General features: G+C 38.0%; 1 protein-coding gene and 1 long non-coding RNA gene across 5 annotated transcripts in view; one reads left to right on the forward strand and one right to left on the reverse strand.

Moving 5' to 3' along the window:
* Positions 1-49: 49 nt before the first annotated feature.
* Positions 50-10,936, forward strand: LOC117437901 (uncharacterized). Its single transcript, XR_004550531.1, has 3 exons — positions 50-100; positions 1,747-1,951; positions 10,688-10,936. It is a non-coding gene; the product is annotated as an uncharacterized lncRNA (long non-coding RNA).
* Positions 5,320-20,425, reverse strand: part of CHD9 (chromodomain helicase DNA binding protein 9) — a 75,889-nt gene continuing 60,783 nt past the window's right edge. The window contains exons 31-38 of one of the 4 annotated variants that reach the window (XM_031051734.2): positions 18,333-18,493; positions 17,311-17,535; positions 16,228-16,396; positions 13,836-13,975; positions 13,113-13,334; positions 12,170-12,298; positions 10,659-10,763; positions 5,320-8,763 (exon numbers count right to left, since the gene is read on the reverse strand). In XM_031051734.2, coding sequence (XP_030907594.1) covers positions 7,909-8,763; positions 10,659-10,763; positions 12,170-12,298; positions 13,113-13,334; positions 13,836-13,975; positions 16,228-16,396; positions 17,311-17,535; positions 18,333-18,493 — 2,006 coding nt within the window. In that variant the 3' untranslated portion in view covers positions 5,320-7,908. Of the gene's footprint in view, positions 8,764-10,658; positions 10,764-12,169; positions 12,299-13,112; positions 13,335-13,835; positions 13,976-16,227; positions 16,397-17,262; positions 17,536-18,332; positions 18,497-20,425 lie in introns of all 4 variants that reach the window. The other 3 variants (XM_031051733.2, XM_031051736.2, XM_031051735.2) reach the window with 3 other exon arrangements.

Raw genomic sequence — 20,425 nt, forward strand, 5'->3', positions numbered from 1 at the left:
AGAGGAGCACGGCGTGCTGCTGACGTCAGCGCGCACGCGTTGCGGACGTCACGCAGGGGCGAGCGTAACTAGCGCTGTGGCGGGTGCGGGCCACACATGGGTGAGTGACTCGGAGTGCGACACGCAGGGGCACCACAGACATGGTACCGGTTAACCGGTCATGAAAACCAAGCACAAATGGATGGAAGCTCTGTTACAGGCTGCTGCGTACTTTCACACAGGCAAGTGTAAACAACGATAAATACAGTGGAAGAGTAGTAGGCTGTTATGAAGGAGAAAAAACTTTCAAACAAGGGCACAAAATAATAAAGATTGGTTTGCAATATGAATCACTTGTGTTCAAGTCAAAGCTTTCAAAGGGCTGTGCACATAATGAAGACAGCTGGGTACCAACAGGTGAACAGCAGCACAGGTGTGAGATGGAGGGCGAGCTCCTGAGGCCCTAACTTTAAACAGAGGACTCAGCAACACACACGTTAAGGAGAGATGGTTGTAGAGCTGGTACACGGGAATTAAGAGACCAGGAAAACACTGTACTGTTAAAAAGAGATTTACTGACTTTTTCGTTTTATTCTGCATTTCTAATCAATCAACGATGAGAGCTTCAGGGGAAAAAAGACACGTCTCGAACATTGGTTTGGCTAACCGGAGCTGTTTCCCAGGGCACCAGTGTGCATGGTTACAGAGCAGTGAGAGCACTAGATGGCGCTGGGGCTGCAGTGGAAGCTGGCCTCCCTGGCCTGCCAGGACAACCTGCCCCTGCAGCATTAAAAACTGATGGTTTGTTAGGCTGTAGGTAATGTTAATACAAAGAAAGCAAGTGCCTGGAAAACATAAGGTTAAGATACTTTTTACTTAGGTCTAAGAGAATAATGTTTGTGTTGTCTGTGATAACAGAATTTACTCTTACTAACAGGAATGAATTATTTTTTTCCATCCTTCTAATTATCAGTTAGTTTGGAGACAGTGACTTCTAAACATCTGCTAGCTTAGGATAGATACTCCTTGTCTGCCCATCCTGTCTGCTTGCAATAAATTCTTTACAAAGGTCACATTGTTCTAAATCTTTGCCAGCTATCGGAAACTTACAGGTATGGCTAGTTTCAGCTAGTTTTGTGATTACTGGGGCATCCAGCTGTGCCGAAGGTGAAAAGTGCACTGTGAGGAAGACTGCTTCATATTGAAGACCCCTGCCCATGACCATAGGAGCACAGTCCACAAGTGTCAAAAGGGAGGAGACTTACGATAATGAGTACCTAAACTAATTGTAATATCCCTACCGCTCTCAGGAACCTAATGCATGTTTGTGTGTAGTAAATACCCGCTTGCTTAACCCCTCAATGTACAAGTTAGGAGGAGTGATCCTCCTTGCACCCAGAGCTGTAATAAACATACCTGCTTTACAACTCTTGAGTTGTAGAGTCTGATTTTGTACTTCAATGTCTTAACACCTCTTTAACACGGAGGAGCTGTGAACTTTGCAGCGAGGCAGTGCACTGATAGGATGCCCTATGCCACTCTGAAGTCTATCTGTAATACCACAGGGCTTTCCTGTAAAGCTGCATTTTCAGTATTTGTTAAAGCAATAACTTATGATGGCATTTTACTTAATACTGACAAACATTAACCTTTTTCAAAACTTTCTGGATTAAAAAAAAAAAAAATTAACAAACTGTCCTTGGTTCAGCAGTAGCAGTCATTTTTTTCTCCTTGGTAACTGGTGCAGTGCTGTGTTTTGACTTTCAGGTTGGGAACGGTGCAGATAGTGCCTGTTTGTAGTTACTGCCCAAATGTTTGGTTTGTCCAAGGACTTTCTAAGCCTCATGCTCTGCCAGAGGGAAGGGGAGGCCATGAGGAAGCAGACACAGGACACCTGACCCAAACTAGCCAAAGGGGTATTCCATACCATAGCACGTCATGCCCAGGATGTAACGGAGAATTACCTGGAAGGGTGAGTGCTCGGGGGGTTGGTAGAGGTATCGGTCAGTGCTTGGTTGGGCAGGGTGGGGTGAGTTATGGGTTGGCGGTTGGTGAGGTGTCATATTCTCTTCACTCATTATTTCCTTTATCATTATTATCATTGTTATTGGTAGTAGCAGTAGTGATTTGTGTTATACCTTAGTTATTAAACTGTGCTTATCTCAACCCATGGGAGCTACATTCTCTGGATTCTCCTTCCTAACTCTCGGAAGTTGGGGGAGCAATGGGGGGAGTGAGTACATGAGCTGTGCGGCTTTGTTAAAACCATGACACAAACCCTCACAGTACTAGAAGATAAAGCCTAGGTTAAAGGTGACGTTATTATGCTTGATTACACCTGCATTCATCCACGGTTTTATGCATCCAGACTTTGTAAATAAATGGTTTGACAATTCTAGTATAGAAATTAAAAAAAGGTTTTTTTTCCATTTAAAAAATGCTGAAAACTTTCACAAGGAACATTTTAGAGAAACACCCTGACCACTTTCATCCCTGAGGACTTAACTTTTTCCTCTGAACTCTCTTTTTTTCCCTTTTTCCCTTAAAAAGCAGTTAGGATTTTATTCAAGACCATAGCAGTGTTCAACATCAGTACTGAAATAATGAGATACTCTCATCTGGCATGGTGATTGCTTGAGTTGTTTCCACTACTGGATTCCATAATTGTATCTGCCAACACTTAAGTTAATAGCTGTTAGCACTACCACCAGAGTAGAACTCTCAACAAGAATACCAGACATCCTCAGTCAGGTCCTTGACTGCTGCTAGCCTGTGCTGCGATGAAATACATTTTAACCATTTTGAATTTTCAGAAAATTAGCTTATGAATATGCTATGAACTTCTATATGAACTGAAGCATCAAAGAGCTTAAGGGCTACATATTTCTTTGTTTTGTGCTGCCTCCACCTGGGTAATGTCACACTGGGAAAGGTAGCCATGGGAAGCTGGGCAATTCAGACAGGCAGCACTCCAGAGACACAGGTGCTGTTTACAGCTCTGAACAACCAGTGAACCATTTTAAAGTACAGTTGCACAAAAATAAGACAAATGGCTTCAAATTCTATCCTTGTGACTTTTGTAATAAACTGTAGTTTCCTTGCAAAATACAAGGAACAGTAGCAAAACCTGAGGCCAAACAGATGCTGTGCAGTCATAGCACAGGCCCGGATTTCACTGCCTTCACTGAAGATGTGACATGAAATTTTTGAAATAGTGGCTAATATTGTCTACCTGCAGGGAGATGAAGTGGCCTCCTTTTATTTTTTTAAGAACTCTGAATGTTACCTTAAGTATAAAATCCTCTACAAATTGAAGCTAAAATTTAAATTACTTAAGTCAAAGTGTTTTGGGATTGTAGCTGTTCTGAACAGAGATACCTACCTGTGTGTACTTCCATTTCAAGACTTCAGCCCACCCCGTTTGATAGCAATTTCTCCGTAATTCTTCATATTTATTTCCAGTCTTCCTAGAATGCTGGGTTAAAAAATGAAATACAATAAAAATATTTTTATAATTTTTAGCAGGCTGGAACTTCAGACAGTAATAAATAGTATAATTTACTGACACCAATAGAGGTATAAAGCATGTCAACATCCTTCTTCTGTATATCACCCCTATTTTCAAAGACTTATCTCACATGTACTTAATTACTACAAGCTAGAAAAAAAAATTCTCCTGAAATAAGTTTTTCTCAGGAAAATGTTAACTGAAACTTACCTTCATCATCAGAGACCTTTTACCATCAGAAGTCCTTGCTGCATTTTTTTTAATAGAAAAATGTCATTTTATGAATAATGAGTGATTATAAAATATATTGAGATTTTCTCACTGTTTAGTTCTGGGATGATAGTATTTTTATTTCCTTTCCCTCAGACTGTTGGCAAAGGAATGATATCACCTGCCTGTAGAACATGAGGGACACTTAGGTGAGGCAAGAGAGTAATTTTGCAGACTCCTGCAGCTACACTGGTATAATGAGTCTTGTCCACAGAATGTTCCAGAAATGTAGATGTAAAATATGAAATGCCAGTTAACTACAGCAGTGCAAATCCCCTATTACATTGATACAGCTTTCTTATGTTGAGAATAATTACAGGTGTAATAGAAGTACATCAGAAACTGTTTATACAACCATTAGTAACTTCTGCTTCACAAGGAGTTTAACACTATGCTGCAGATTCCTTTATATTAACCACATACAGCAGTTCATCTCACTACAGCTTAAATGCAGGCATTGAGAAGTACACATTCATTCTGGAGGTGTAACAGTATTGTCAGAAAGACCAAAAAAACTAGAAATATATTATCATTCATGTCAGAAATAATTTTCTTGTAGACAAGATAGAACAAACAGAACAGGAATTTGGCTGGGACACATTGTTAGTAATCTCATCTAATCATCCAGATACTGTTTCTAAAAGAAATAAAAGGAGTGCAAGAAACTGAACACTAATACTGTTGACTAGATTATCTGTTCCTTGGAAAAAGTTTCACTGAAAAATAAGACCTGGTTATATTTTTCATTTACAGACTAAGAAGATTTGATTGTAAAATACGAATACATTATTTTCCTTGGTTTTGTTTTTTAATTATAACTATTTTTTAATCTATGAATTTTTATGATTTTTCTAGTAGACCTGCTAAAAATACATTTAGAAAATACTATTAGGGCAGCTGCAGGACTTCCAAGGAAAAAAGAAACAGGAGAATGTGACAACAATGCCCATATGTGTATGTGCATTTATATCACCTGTATACAGATTTGAGAAAGCAGCAGCTCAGACAGGATGATCACGATCTGAAGACAAAATTCAGACTGGAGTAAGAAGGTACCACTGAATCATTGAAGTGCAATGACAGATTAGAACAAGGCAGCATCTGACAGCCAAAAGACAACTTACTGTCAGGAGAAATATCCAGGCCTATATAAAATAGATGAAAAATAACAGTAGTAAGTGCTGTGTACATAATTGAAAGATTTAGTAACACAGAATTTTAAAAGAAAGATTCAAAGGTACTCCACTGCCAACATCCTCACCCTGGAACATCAGGTGCATCATTATTTCACATTAAGTCAACTTTTAGGCCAGAACCTAGACCATATATACTCCTTTCTAACTCTAGCTAATAAAGGCTGGAACAACTGCTTACATTATTTGTATGACAGCAGACTAACAGGGAATTAATTCCCAGAAAAACATCCTTGGTTTGATTTTTTTAAAGTCTTAATATTCTATTTTAGAGCTTAACACTAAAACTTAACTTTTGCTGCTGAAAGACACAGGTTTAATCCTTACATAGACAGCATTATTTTCATATACTGAGGCCGACATCATGGGTAGTCAAAGAATATGTTTAATAAAAAATAATTAAACTTCCATTTGCTCTATAGAACATCATAGAAAGTAATTCAATAAATTACAAATGACTTTTTAAGACGCTTGTTCAACTACAGAAAGCAAATTCAGACTACACAGAACACAACTGGCAAATATTGTAAATGTCCAAAAAAAAACCTGGACTAAGACTTGGATCATGAAGCCTGAAACAAGGGATAGAAATACAAGGCAATAACAGCTAAGGTTCTTTTAGTAACTACCAACACACACTTTATCATCACCTTTGATACTCTTTTAACTTCAGTATTAGTGTAATTCTACTGAGGTTTCCTTATAACCCTTAACTTTATACAACCGTATTTGCATATAGTTTAATTGATAGTGGGACATTTTTTTCCCCTTCTGGTTCAAACCAATTAAAAATAAATCCAATATATTATGTTCAAGTCTACACCAGCCTTCATGACTTGAAACTGTAATTGCCTTACTACATAGAAAGAACCACTAGAATGGTAACCAAACTCACTTGACCATAATTAGGAAAATACTTTCTTTCATAAATCTGATATAAATTAGGATTTAGCCACAAGATTTAGGATTTGTTTTGAGGGGAAGGGGTGGGAAGTGATGGCATTGTTGACATACTCCATCAGCAAACTGAGTTAATAACTGTTTGTAAAACTTTGGCTATTTCATAGATGCATCCTAGTTAATTAAAAGTGCTATGTTACAAAGGGCAAAATATTAAATGAGTAGGTTGTTTGTTTTTTTTTTTCCCCCATGATGAAAAATTTCTAACCCCTTCTCTTGGCAGTTTTTAATTTTCACTATTGCTAAGACACTGCTTGAAGGGCCAAAAATCAGAATACTGTTTGGGAAAATATGTAACCACCACAATCCAAATGGTACTTGTATAGCTGTGTAATTACATATAATACTGCTTCTAATCATGGGGCTAGTTATTTTGCACATAAACTTATATTTCATTGGTAAAGTTCTCGATAAAAAACAACACAGTTGTTTTACTGTACAAGCAAGCAACAGAACTATATTAAAATATACAGTTTTTTAATTATTTTTTAATTTATCCCTTTGTAAAGCTTTTTCAATGAACTTCTACTAGTACCTGTATTTATTTTCTCTTAACACTTTTCTATTCTTGGACCATGAACGATGTAACCAAGGTCAACTGAAGTTTCAGTCAGTTCAGAACTTCTGTAAATGTGAATCTGGGCCTCAACTGTGTCAGAGTAATAGCAGCTTAAGAAGAAGGAGGAATCATATCACACATCAAATCTTATACAGATCTTATATAGTAAAGGGTTCTAAGGATTTGGACTTAGACAGATGCCTTATGCCCTGTTACTGTGGTTTCTAGGAATAATTTGTCTTCCTTACTATTCAAAGTGCTTTTTCTTCAGTGGGTAACTCAGCATAACATAGGAAGTGATATCCCCAAAATGATTTTGGGTAATATTTAATAATCAGATTTAAATCTGCAGAGAAGTTTAAACTCAAAAGGAGTTCAAAACTATCTATACTTTATTTACCATTATTAAAACTGGTAACTCCAGGAGGCTTTATGACATAAAACACAAATAGAAATCTACACAAACAAAGCAAACAAACAATTTTTACATGAAGTATGCAGTGTTGAAAGGTCTTTTCAGTGGCACTTTATGACAGTTTGCCTCTTCTGAGTCTTGGGGAAACTACTCCTCATTTTGGGACTTTCAATTCTGCAGAGGGAGCCCAAAACTTTGCAAGGTGTAAACTAAATAGATCTACATGGTGCCAAGTAGCATGAGGTAAGACAGTTTTTGCTCTAATTTCCCCTTACTGCTGTCAAAAAAGAACAGTTGTAATAAGGGGGAAAAAACCCCAAAGCCAACAGTCTTACCTCAATTAACTCAGATTTAGCATGATATACAGGATGTCTTTAGAAAACAAAACAAAACCTGAAAACAAGTAATAGAAACCGATGTAAACTTCCTAAACTAACTCAGCTGAGGTAACAGTTAGCCAGTTTAATTGGCTGATTGGGAAAAATTTATCTTCTTTTAAACACACTTGTACCTGAATTGGAAACAGCAGTGCATCACAACACTAGAGCATTTTCATGTAATTAAAGCAATGGATGGTGATGTAGTTTCTACAGCTTTCATGACATTCATTAGCTGCCCAAATTATTGCTGAGTTTTGATCTGTAAATTATAAGTGTCGAGGAGGCTGTAAAACTATATTCAAATTAAATCAATAATATGCATAAAGTATTCTGTGTTCACTGCAAATATATTAAATATACAGCTCTTACTTGAGCAATATTTTCATAAAATTAACCCCAACAAAATTATAATGCCTTCTGTTGTAATTTTACACCATTGTGTATTTGATAGTACATACAAGTTCAGAAACTTATGAACTTCAAGAAATATTACATGCAAAACGTCTCTGAAAGCAGTTTGCACTTCTAAACAAATACTGAAATGTTCGGTCAGTAAATCATTGATGCACTCAACACTGGGTTATTTACAATGAAATAAAGAATAAATTCAAAATCAGTTTATAATTTAAGTGCAGAGTCTGGGGTCAGTCTTCATCGCTAGAATCTGAATCCTCAGATGAAGACGATGTACTGTCAGATCCAGATGAAGCATCTGCTTTCTCTGAACCCTCATCTGTGCTGTTTTCATTGTGAGAGCTTGGCTCTGTTCCCCCTTTGTCTTCCTGATCTCTAACCCTAGAATTTTGCTCCTTTTCTTCTGTGGGCTTCGCTGAGCCTTTGTCATTTCTTTCACTGTTCTGTACATCAAAAATATTAGACTGAGACAAAGCTGGGATATGAAGATTAAGGCCTGGAGTGAGAAGCATCCCTGGGTAAAGTATGTTGGACAAAAGTAAAGGGTTAAGAGAGAGAGAATTGGCAGCTGCAGCAGCAGAGGATGTTGAGGGAGAACTTGAAACAGAATTTTCACCACCAATATCTGTATTTTGGTCTTCTGTCCTTTCTTTCTTTGTGTCTGCCTCCTTTGAATCACTTCCCTTTTTCTCCTCTGAAACAGATTCTGTAGACTTTGTGAGAAGTCCTCCCATGCCTAGCAAGTTTGGTAATCCAGCCATCCCTGATAGCAGCATGGGGAACATGGCAGCCATGTTCTTCGCTTCTCCTCCAGAAGTTAAACCAGCTGGCATTCCCATTAATCCTGCTGTCACTTGCAGTGACTGCAGGTTTTGCTGTAAGGCCTGAAGACTGGACAGATCCACTCCGGGAAGCAATCCATTAGCTAGCAGAGGGTTAACTGATACACCCGCAGCGGTAGCAGCTGCTGCGGCTGCTGTAGCCTTAGCTATCTCACTTTTGGGGCGCCTTCCTCGCCGGCTCACTTCTTCCCGCACAACAGGTCCAGTGAGAATACGGTCAAACATGCCTTCTGGAAGAAATCCCTGCCAGAGACACATTGAGTATTTTTAGGATTTTGAGAGCTTACAGATGGAAAAGGAGGAGCAAACAAAAGACGCAAGCGTACAGTAGCATGGTCAAAGATGCTGGTATGTTAGCACAGCAGCTTTCATCTCTAGATTGGAGATGAATCAGCAGCTCACTGGAGTTTATGGTGACTCTGGGCTATTGTACCTCAAATATCTGAACACCCATTTCCACAGTGAGATCTACACAGGTATCTTCTCAGACCCTCTGCTAACTCATCCCTAGAGGTTTGTTTGCAGAACAAGCCAAATACAGCTAATGATAAGAGTAATTTCAATTCAAGATCTAAAACAGCACTGCTTTACAATATTACCACATTGAAATAATCTGTCAGTTTAATGAAAAAAAAAAACCCAAACAAAAAACAACCGGAAAAAACCCCTCTATTTTAAGTTAAATATAAATGTGTGATTGCACACAGACCAACAATCTCTGAGCCCTTTTTATTACTGCTAGTGTCTTTTTAACATCCTCTTATTTCACCTCATCCATAAACTTAACAATGAACACTGAAGACTGAAGTTCTATTAAAATAAAATTTAGAGTACTTCTTTTTAGGGCTTGCGCAGTATTTCTTCACCTCTGTAACCCCTCCTACTAACAATGAATAAAGATTTGTAATGGACACTAATATTCTCTTTGAAATGCACCACCTTGGAAAATTTCTCTTGTAAATGGCAACAGCAAGATCAACTACTACTCACTTCCATACTACAATAAAGTTTGTTTTGTTTTTTTTTTTTTCCCAGTAAATCTCCCTAATTTAAACTAGCCTAATGAAACTAGAGGAGTTCACAGCTCATGCTCTGTTATTCTGTTCCGTGGATAACCACTAAATTCTGGAAGTAACTCTGATCTTATTTATACCTCTATTCACTGCAGTCTGATCCTGTTCCTAGTTACCTATTTTTCTACCAGAATGTCACACAAGGGTACTGGAAAGACTGGCATTTATAACTTCACAGAAAGATTACAGGTCCTGCTGACAGCAAACTAGAAAAAAGATTTAACTTGGTAATTTCTTTGTCAGAGGCTGAAGGTGTAGCATAAATATATATTCTAGCATAAGCTACTATACTAATAGATATGTTAGTAGTCTATGTCTATTAGTTATTTAATTTAGTTATTAGTTGTTTAGTCTATTAGCTAGTTACTAATAGGCATATTAGTATTATACTAATAGACATGTTAATAGACATGTAAGTAGGTGAGGAAAAAGACTTCACAAGGATATTGACAAAACCATCTTCACTTCTGTTAGACACATGGAATGAAGGATTCACTGGATTACGAGAAGCCATTCTTTATTATACAATGTAACTTATTAAAATTCAAAATATGTTCTTATCTTCAAAACAAACAGGGAATGAACTCAGAACCATACACCCTATTTGAGATAATGACACTTAAAGAGATATCAGCTGTATAATAGTAGTAGAAAGTAGCTGTATTAATGCTTCATTTAAATTTTTATTGTATAGTAATTTATTAAAGGTGCACAATGAAAGTTAATTAATTAAAAAGTGAAATAAATTTTTAAAATTATATTAATCTTCCTAAACCTTCAAGGCTACATTTAAGAGATGAGAAAGTCACAGTATGATAGTGCTTTCATCCAAATCTCTAATTTGGGGTTAACAGCTGCTGTCCCTCCCTTCCTCCTACTCACAGCTGTGCCAACAACCCAGTTTAGGGAATTGAGCTGGTGGAAAAAACCTAACATTGACTTACATTCCATGTTTAATATAATACCAGAAATGAAAAGCATGTCAAAAGGCATGCTTTTTTTTCTGCTTGACATGTTTTTAAGGTATATTTCATGTCATTGTTATCTTGTTCTGCAAATACTCACAGACTGTTTTACAACTTCTCCCCATTCAGGAGCCACTCCATACTCCGGATTTTCTTTCAAGAACCTGGACAAATCCTTCAGAGGGGGAGCAAAGGCACCCCCAACCTGAGAAGCAGAAGACAGAAGTCAGGAAATATTCATAAGAAGAAAAGGCAACAGTCACACCTGACACTGTTTCATTTTTTGCCTTTTGTACAGAACAATACAAATAAAGTCTAACTTGAAATTATTGATGAGTACAAGACAGCTTTTCAGTGATTCCTTGTGTTATATGTGACACACTCTTGATTTGTTCTAAATCTACTAAAACTCATCTATTAAACTTGTACTTATCAACTTCAGTATTTCACATTTTGACTAATGTTTAATATTCAACATTATTCAGACACGGAATAAATGGAAGAACAACCCCATAACTAGAGAACAGTAGTGGCCAAGTCTTAGCAAGAAGGTTGTAACTACAATCTTGTTAACCCCTTCCTTTATCCACTGAACAGTCATATCCTCTCAGTCAAATTCTAAAAACACTTTTCTTAAGAGACTCTGCTTCTCTTGTGAATTTTTTTTTCCATGCAAAAAAGGCCAAGTTAAGATTGCTAGACAGCATGTCCTAATGAAATCACAACAGGAAAGTCAGCTTTCAAATTAATCATACTGTTCATATCCAGAAAGAAAGAAGAAATGGTAGAAAAAAGAAAGGAAAAAGAATTCCAGCTTCTGATAGGTTCTCTCCAGGAACTGCAACTTAGCAGCTCACATCTCCTCGGCCACTTTTGGTCCCCTCATTTTCTGCTACTAGATGTAGAACTGAACTTAGAAAAGAAAATCAAATTGAATTTGATGATTCAGAAAATTGCAGGGAAAATAAGTGGGAAATTCGTAAGTGGGAAAATAAAGATTAATAAACTAACAAGATTCTCAATTATGGCATGGAGACTTATTAGAGAAAAAAAGCCAAAAAAAAACACAGACTTTTAGCGCAAGCAGGGATCAAATCTCTCACTACTTGACTGTCAACTTTGAACAGGGCATGGCTTACAGTAGAGCAGCCCAGGGGCTTTTTTCCAAGAGACTAGTACCACACATGTTCCTCTCTAGAGCTGCTGTCTCATTGCACTAAAGAGATAAGAGACTCTCAAAATTCCACCTAACCCTCCTCTACAGATGGACAAAGCTTCTGACCCTAATATAGTACCATATAAACATTTCCTGCTTTCATCACATCATGTATTTCAGTGGCCATACCTCAAGGGCACAAATACTCCAATATATTGTTTTCAGTTATATCTGAACATAAACTACAGGTAAATTTCCAGCCATATCTTACATATTTGCATAATCGCAAAACATTTACAGAAAGAGTGAGTGACTTTCTTGCTTTGTGCCAAAACTTTAAAACAAAACCCTTTCACTTATAGACAGTATTTTAGCAAGTATAGTATATAAGTGTTCTTCTTTTTAGGCAAATTTTCAGTTGGGGAACATCAGAATGGGAACAGTAAGATAAATACCTTTCTTGCATTTCTTCTATTTATGAGCTGAACACGTTCTTCACCAGTCAAACTATTAACATCCAGTTTATTAGGATTTCGACAACGGTGTCTTTTTTGTTTGGGCCTCCCATCATGCAGCTGCATCCTCTGTTATGAAGGAATCAAAAAGCCCACTATCTTTCTGGTATAACTTTCAAAAACGCTAAGATACCTGTGCATTCTCTTAAGTCAGGCATTCATTTGAAGTCATCATTGATTTCAGAAATATTTTAGTAACAATATTAATTTACTAATCTCAGTCATGTAATATGCAGCTCAGTAAACACCACTAAACCTTCTCACTGATGCCTCTATACACTGCTTTATTTTACTAATTTTTGTTTTCCAACAGTGCTTTAACTGTCAGGAATGTTGCTATTGTTTTGTATTGTAACATGTTTATGGAGAAATAAGGTTATTATTCCAGACACTGTGTACACTGTTTTCTTATATTCTCTTCAATATTACCAAATCTCAGATTCAGAGGCAGCATGATGAGAATATCAGAAACCCACAGAAACATCACTACCATAGCACCGTAAGTATGAGATACATCCCACAGTAAAGTCTTTAATCCCCTGGCCCATCACTGAAGAGGCTATTACATATTTTCAGCTTCCATCATAATTAGCATCAGGTTAACATAAGATTTTGTAATTAATTTTTTTTTTTAGTCTTTGGTGAAATTAGAAAAGATCAAGTGTCTTTGCTTAGTATTGTTTTTTTTTGGCAATCATGTTTTTGAAGGAGAAGGAAGGCTTTTGGAGCTTAAACTATGTAAAAAGAAATTAACATTCCCCTTCTACTAAACAAAACAGAAGAACAAAGGAGTCATTTCACCTAACATGGAATACAAACCCAAACACACCGTGTGAGAAATGTTTTACAATTTAGCTGAAGCAGAGCTTAAAGGAATACTCACAGGAATACAAGCTCCTGAATCTTCAACATATCCCGGATGTTCTCTAAGCCACCTTTCCAAATCTTTCCTTTTGGGGGCATCATCACCTGCAAGCCTTGTTCCATCTTTTAGGTTAATAACAGGAACCGGACTCTCTGCATCAAGCATGCCTTGGGACTGTGTGTGAGTGAGTGCTGGGTTTATTCCTGAAGCAACTTGACTGGAGTTAATCCCTGGATTAACCTGGAGAAATTCAAGACATTTGATAAAGTTCTCCAAAGAAAACAAAATATAACAATTATTTCATATATGATACAATGAAGGTCATAGTCCTGCAGATCATTATGCACACACTGAAGGACTGAGACTACTCGTACCATAAATAGCTCCCATTAAGTCATTGTACAATCAGGTCCTGTGACAGATGTTAAAGGAAAAGACGTCAGCAGGTGTTGCTAGGTCAAACATCAAGTTTTTAATAACACGTTAATTACAGTTCGTCAAAACTAGAATTTACTTTCTAAAATTGTTACAAGTATTGCATATATGTAATATTTAGTAAAACTCCACCAGTTCTCATTTATGTGATCACGAACTGTCAGTGGACAATTTCAGAAAAAAGACCAAACCCAAAAGTTTTGAATAATAAAATTTTTGTTGTATGTTGACAGCTGGTTATGCTCAGTTAAGGGATTAACAGTAAATGTAGACCTTATTCTTGGATACAAAATCAAGTTTACTTACATGGTTAGGCTGTTTATTTCGGTTTATAAAGAGAACATCAACTCCTTCCACATTCTTCCTTCTTCCTCTTCTCTTTTTGACTGGAGGCTGACTGTCAGCTATCACTCCATTGGCACTGGCTGTTAAGTGACTTGAAGTGCCTAATGTAATAAAACGAGTGTCAGATGTTTGAATTGTTTATAACAAAGAATATGGCTGAATAACAAAAGGAAATGAAATTACCTGAAATAGGGCAAGCGCATATAATTTACACGTTATATATAATAAAAATCACCTGTTGTTTTATGACTGTTTAAACACTATTAGGATCAGGCTCTGAAAAGCCATTTTACCACCTAAATTTCCTATTACTGTCCTCCTACCCCCTTCAAGTAAATCTGTACAGGGAGGAGAGCTGATGAAACCTGCTGACATCACACATGCACAGAGGCAGATACACTTCAATACATGTTTGTAACAAGTGGGGGCCTACAAGGATGCTAAGGAGGGACTCTTTATGAAGGACTGCAGTGACAGGACAAGAGGTAATGGGTTCAGACTTCAACAGGGGAAGTTCAGGTTAGATATAAGGAAGAAGTTCTTTACTGTCGGGGTGGTGAGGTACTGGAATGGGTTGCCCAAGGAAGTTGTGAATGCTCCATCCCTGGCAGTGTTCAAGGCCAGGCTAGACAGAGCCTTGGGTGACATGGTTTGGAGCTAGGTGTCCCTGACCATGGCAGGGGGACTGGAACAAGATGATCTTAAGGTCCTTTCAAACCCAAACCATTCTATGATTCTATGTTGAAAGGAAACAAGAAAGTACAAAATGCAAGTGAAGGGTAGGATATTTGTTTAAATCAAATCTCATCCATGTATGTACACAACCTTAATGAACTACAGTCTTTTAATCAGAAGGTGGCCTAAATCAAGCACCCAACTCTAGTAATTCTGAGTATTTTAATCTAAATTGTAGCTGCTTACTTTAGGTTCATTTTCACTTGTGAGTGTATACCTACTAATATTTTCAACGAAAATAAGATGCAAGCTTCGGCTATAATATATGTATATATATATATATATATATATATATATTTGATGACACTAAACTGGGAGGAGTGGCTGACACACCAGAAGGCTGTGTTGCCATTCAGCGAGACCTGGACAGGCTGGAGAGTTGGGCAGGGAGAAACTTGATGAAATTCAACAAGGGCAAGTGTAGAGTCTTGCATCTGGGGAAGAACAACCCCATGTACCAGTACAGGTTGGGGACTGACCTGCTGGAAAGCAGTGAAGGGGAAAAGGGACCTGGGGGTCCTGGTGGACAGGAGGATGACCATGAGCCAGCAATGTGCCCTTGGGGCCAAGAAGGCAAATGGCATCCTAGGGTGCATTAGAAAGGGTGTGGTTACTAGGGCAAGAGAGGTTCTCCTCCCCCTCTACTCTGCCTTGGTGAGGCCGCATCTGGAATATTGGGTCCAGTTCTGGGCCCCTCAGTTCAAGAAGGACAGGGAATTGCTTGAAAGAGTCCAGCGCAGAGCCACAAAGATGATTAAGGGAGTGGAACATCTCCCTTGTGAGGAGAGGCTGAGGGAGCTGGGTCTCTTTAGCTTGGAGGAGACTGAGGGGTGACCTAATCAGTGTTTACAAATATGTAAAGGGTGGGTGTCAGGATGATGGAGCTAGGCTTTTTTCAGTGATATCCAGTGATAGGACAAGGGGCAATGGGTGTAAACTGGAGCATAGGAGGTTCCACGTTAACATCAGGAAGAATTTCTTTACTGTAAGAGTGACAGAGCACTGGAACAGGTTGCCCAGCGGGGTTGTGGAGTCTCTTACGTTGGAGATATTCAAGGCCCGCCTGGACAAGTTCCTGTGTGATGTATTCTAGGTTGCCCTGCTCTTGCAGGGGGGTTGGACTAGATGATCTTTCGAGGTCCCTTCCAACCCTTGCGATTCTGTGATAAGCCAAAACCTGATCCTAGACTACTGTTCCCTACTGTTCTTTTGCACAAGACACAGGAAAGAATATGAAGAATGCAAACTAACATGGGCCTATCTTTACTTAGAAGCTACCCACAGTGAGTTCAGAATTAAATTGATAACTTTGAGTGTACAGTGATGCACTTCATTATTCAAATCTTGTGGGAGTGATTATAATACAGAAAGGCATCATTCTGACAAATGAACGCTACAGTAACTGATACTGTGAGACAGTATTCATGTAGTCCAACCTCATGCCTCAACTCAGGTGCCTAGTTTCCTTGACAGAATGGAGAGTATTTCTCCAGACTGTGGTTTAGAGTAAACAACACTGCAATCTCCCCTCTTCCACTGCCTGTACAGGGAGATCAGCTGAAGAACCCAGGAGATAAGATGTGATACTAACCCTTATTCCCTCCAACATTTGACATACCTGATTTGGTCAATGATTTAGGGAAGTTGACAAGGCTGGTTTCTGAGGCATTCTGGAGTTCACGTAGTCGAGCCAGGTATTGCTGCTGTCCCAGTGCACCTTCCTCGCTTTCAAATGGCCTTTTCTGAGACAGTCCCTGCTTCTGAAAAGTCAATTTCAAACCACCTTCCTGTTAAATAAATGCCAGGGTTAGAAGAGTCTTTTCTGAAGCAGAAATGACTACTTCATAATCAGGATTCTCACATACAAACAATTACTCCAGAAGAACTGAGGAAGAATGAACTTTAAAACAAGCCTGGCTTCTCCCTCCATGTAAAAACCCGATCTGAACAGAAATTCCATGGAATTGCTTCTGTGAATACAAATTTTACATTATCTACTATTGTAACTGAAAAATCGAGACACTGAACAGCTGTCTACCTCAATAATCCAGTCTTCAAGAAATGCCAAACAAGAGGAAATTTTCATACATTTTTATGTGCTGTGAACAGGTTTCAAACTACAGATATGAATAATGTCTGAAGCTTCTAGCCTGCATTTAAACTAGGAAATTTACATATAACCCTCTTAAAGGCCATGAAATAATAAAGTGCTTGCTGGATAGGACATGCTGAAATGTCTTTAAAAAGCCGAACAACAGAAGTAGCTTTTATTACTAACCAGACTTCTTAGAAACAGCGTAAAACAGGCTGTCTGAGGAAGGACCAGAATGGGAAAATCTCAATTCAGAGAGAGAAATAACAGTGATTCCTTCCAGTGGCTTATGCAAATTAAAAAACAAAACAAAAACAAAAAACAAAACAAAACAAAAATCAAAAAAGCACCACCACCCACCAAAAAAAAAAACCCAAAGAAACCCAAATCCCCAAAAACAAACCCAAATCCCAAACACTCAATGCCCAGAAGCAGCAGACCCAAATACCCACAAACAAGTGTGTGAAGGAAGTGAGAGTGAGAGCAGGCAGCCACTTGCAGGTATAGCATGCCGCACACCGCAATCGCAATCAGGTCCTAGGGCAATAAAAATAAACATACGTCATTGATTTTCACTGTAAACTCCTTTTCTCGTACATGCTTCTTCACCTTTGACATCTGTGGTGATTGATCATATTCTTCTTTAACACCTGCAAGAGGGGGTGTTGGTGCACTGGGCTCAATGTAATCTGCAGCAGCACCTGGGCTATCCAGAAGCTTGGTTGTGTAGAAAGAGGCCACTGTGTTACTGTCATAGCTCCTTCTTGATGAAGGCCATTTACCTTTCAACACTGTTTGACAAATACTGTCAAGTCGATTAATCATAACTCGATCCTATAAACCAGAGAAAATTTTTTTATGAGTAATGCTTATCAACACCGTACATATTACATTTATGTATTATCTTCTAATTCTAAAAAGAAGGGAAATTACAACATTCTTAATCACTAGACTTGGCCTTAAAAATATTTCTGTTTTCTAAGTTCCCGTATTTGTATCAATCCCCTGTAAAAGTCTGTGAAAGTCACCTCTGTACTTAAATTTCACCACTTGTAAACAAATATGCCACTGCTTTCATCACTGAGCCACTCAGTGTTATCACCTGTTCAAAGTGTACTTTAGAAATTTCACTGATTTCATAAACTCCCTCATGGAATCATATAGCTAAATTTTAACACAGAAGTTGTTTTACACCAGTGCTTCAGCCAGCCTATACTTTAACATGACTTAGGATCTTGCAATGTATCTGAAGAAGTCCTACTGCTATTTAAGAATTATTTTTGGTTTTAATATTTAGCTTAACTGATTTCTTGCTATTCGATTTTTACATTCTTTTGGATTACACTAAACAACTCCTCTCACAGACTTAAGATCATGCATCTTAAGTCGGCTTCCATTTCAGTTTTGTTTCCTATGTGCACATTCTCTTTTTTACAGACACACCTGTACAACTGATGAACAAAATGCTTTGTGAAAATTTTACTGTCATTTACCACTAACAAATCCTGATTTCTTTTTCAAAGGTCTTTCTAAACCTCAGTGGTATAATTTTAACATATATAATGGAATACTAATGTCACTTCTCACCTTCACCTACAACTTTGGTTTTCAGAATAGTATCATACACTTGCCTTTGGCCAATAGGATGCAGCCAACATGTATCCACCTTGTAGGAGGTAACTTGAACTCGGTGTCCCATTGTTCATCTGGAAACTATCTTGTGTCTCATCTTGTGTTGTACTCAGAGAGGCTACACTCTCTTCATCATATGCTTTTATATGCGGGGTTCCTTCTGCTAAATAAAAACACTAACATCACTGATGTCATAAGGAAGCTAAACAATCATTTAAGAAGTTCAGGTGAACGAAACACACATAACAATGCTCAGAGAAAGTCCAAACACAAGTAAAACTGAAGAACTAATCCATTAGGTTTTTCAGGACAACTGAGGAGCCTTTGCTAGGCATTTAAATTCCACTCATATGCCTGTTTATTTTTCAAGAGCTCAACATGTCATAGAATCATAGAAACGTAGAATAGTTAGGGTTGGAAAGGACCTTAAGATCATCTAATTCCAACCCCCCTGCCATGGGCAGGGACACCTCGCACTAAACCATGTCACCCAAGGCTCCGTCCAACTTGGCCTTGAACACTGCCAGGGATGGAGCATTCACAACTTCCTTGGGCAACCCATTCCAGTGCCTCACCACCCCAACAGTAAAGAACTTCTTCTTTATATCTAATCTAAACTTCCCCTGTTTAAGTTTTAATCTGTTACACCTTGTCCTGTTCCTACAGTCCCTAATGTCAAACATTTTGCTATCTGAAAACAAGACATGCTTCACAGTAATATGATAGACAGTCCCTACTTAACATATTTCCTTGGTAAGCCAACATGCACTAAAATCATAGAATCATAGAATAGTTAGGGTTGGAAAGGACCTTAAGATCATCAAGTTCCAACCCACCTGCTGTGGGCAGGGACACCTCACACTAAACCATGGCACCCAAGGCTCTGTCCAGTGTGGCCTTGAACACTGTCAGGTACAGAATTAAACTGAAAGGAAATATATCTCTCACCGGGAGACGGCAAATCAATTGGGATGCTACTTTAAAAAGATTTTCAGGATAGAATCCTGGATGTTCCACTTCTTGGGACACTTGTGTCTGTATAATTTCATTTTTAAAAATTTTAATGACCAAGGATTTCTTCTTAGCATCCTTCCAGTGTATCCTCTTTTTTATACTTCTCATTGCTATTTTACTTTTGCCTCCACCCAGACAACAATGCAAGTTTCACTATCATAGGAGAATAGTCAGATGCTACCTGAAAATGTAAATGCTATCTCAGCAGAGTAAGAGTACTAGTACTGAGGAACATTTCTATAGAACTCAAATTTGCCCTTAACTGTAGCTAAGTATTGAGTCATCTGATACAATTTAGCTCTCATTAAAACATGTTTCAAATGTGAGAAGTATGCCAAGGGTCCATTATCACTGTACAAGTTATAAAATAAAACCTGGTCTTAAAATTAAGATGCAGATGATGTTAATAGAGTTTTCCAGCATTTACCAATCTCGTCAACACCAACTTACAGCAAACAGTCAAAAGAAAAAGGGCTGACTGATTTGTAAGACACTGCAATCTGAGGATGGCACAATTACTTGCCTGAACAGACTGAGCTGGCACAAAGCAAGCCTAATATTTGGACTTGTATCACACGTTATAGTACCCACCATCTAGATCTAAATATTTATGTTGTATAAGCATCCTTTTTCTCTCACTGTTTTAATGTTTGCATACAACTGTTTCCTCTGAAAAGGTTCTTACACTGCTACAAGCAGTGGCATCTTAATTATTTTGTTTCAGTGGCATTTTACTTGCCCAGTAATCATTTTCCCAGTAAATTAACCCTATATTTTTCATTTGTCATTTTCACAAACAAGAGGATCCATCTGATTAACACAATGTTTTTTTCCCTGAGATAGGGGGAGATGGAGGGGGGGAGAGATTATTAACTTCTGTGTAATGCCACTGCCTAACATTCTTCCTTCTCCTTTTTCTATTCCCATTTTTCATCACAGCAGTGATATCTTTGCACATTCTAAGTTTCAAGGGGCAAGAGTAGAGGAGACTTCATAGAATCAAATGAAGGAATGATTGGCTGGTTTACTAAAAATTTTAAATCACTTCACTGATGAGAGGTTTTTGCTTCTACTTTGA

The sequence above is a fragment of the Melopsittacus undulatus genome, chromosome Z (assembly GCF_012275295.1).
Source record: "Melopsittacus undulatus isolate bMelUnd1 chromosome Z, bMelUnd1.mat.Z, whole genome shotgun sequence".
Lineage (NCBI taxonomy): Eukaryota > Metazoa > Chordata > Aves > Psittaciformes > Psittaculidae > Melopsittacus > Melopsittacus undulatus.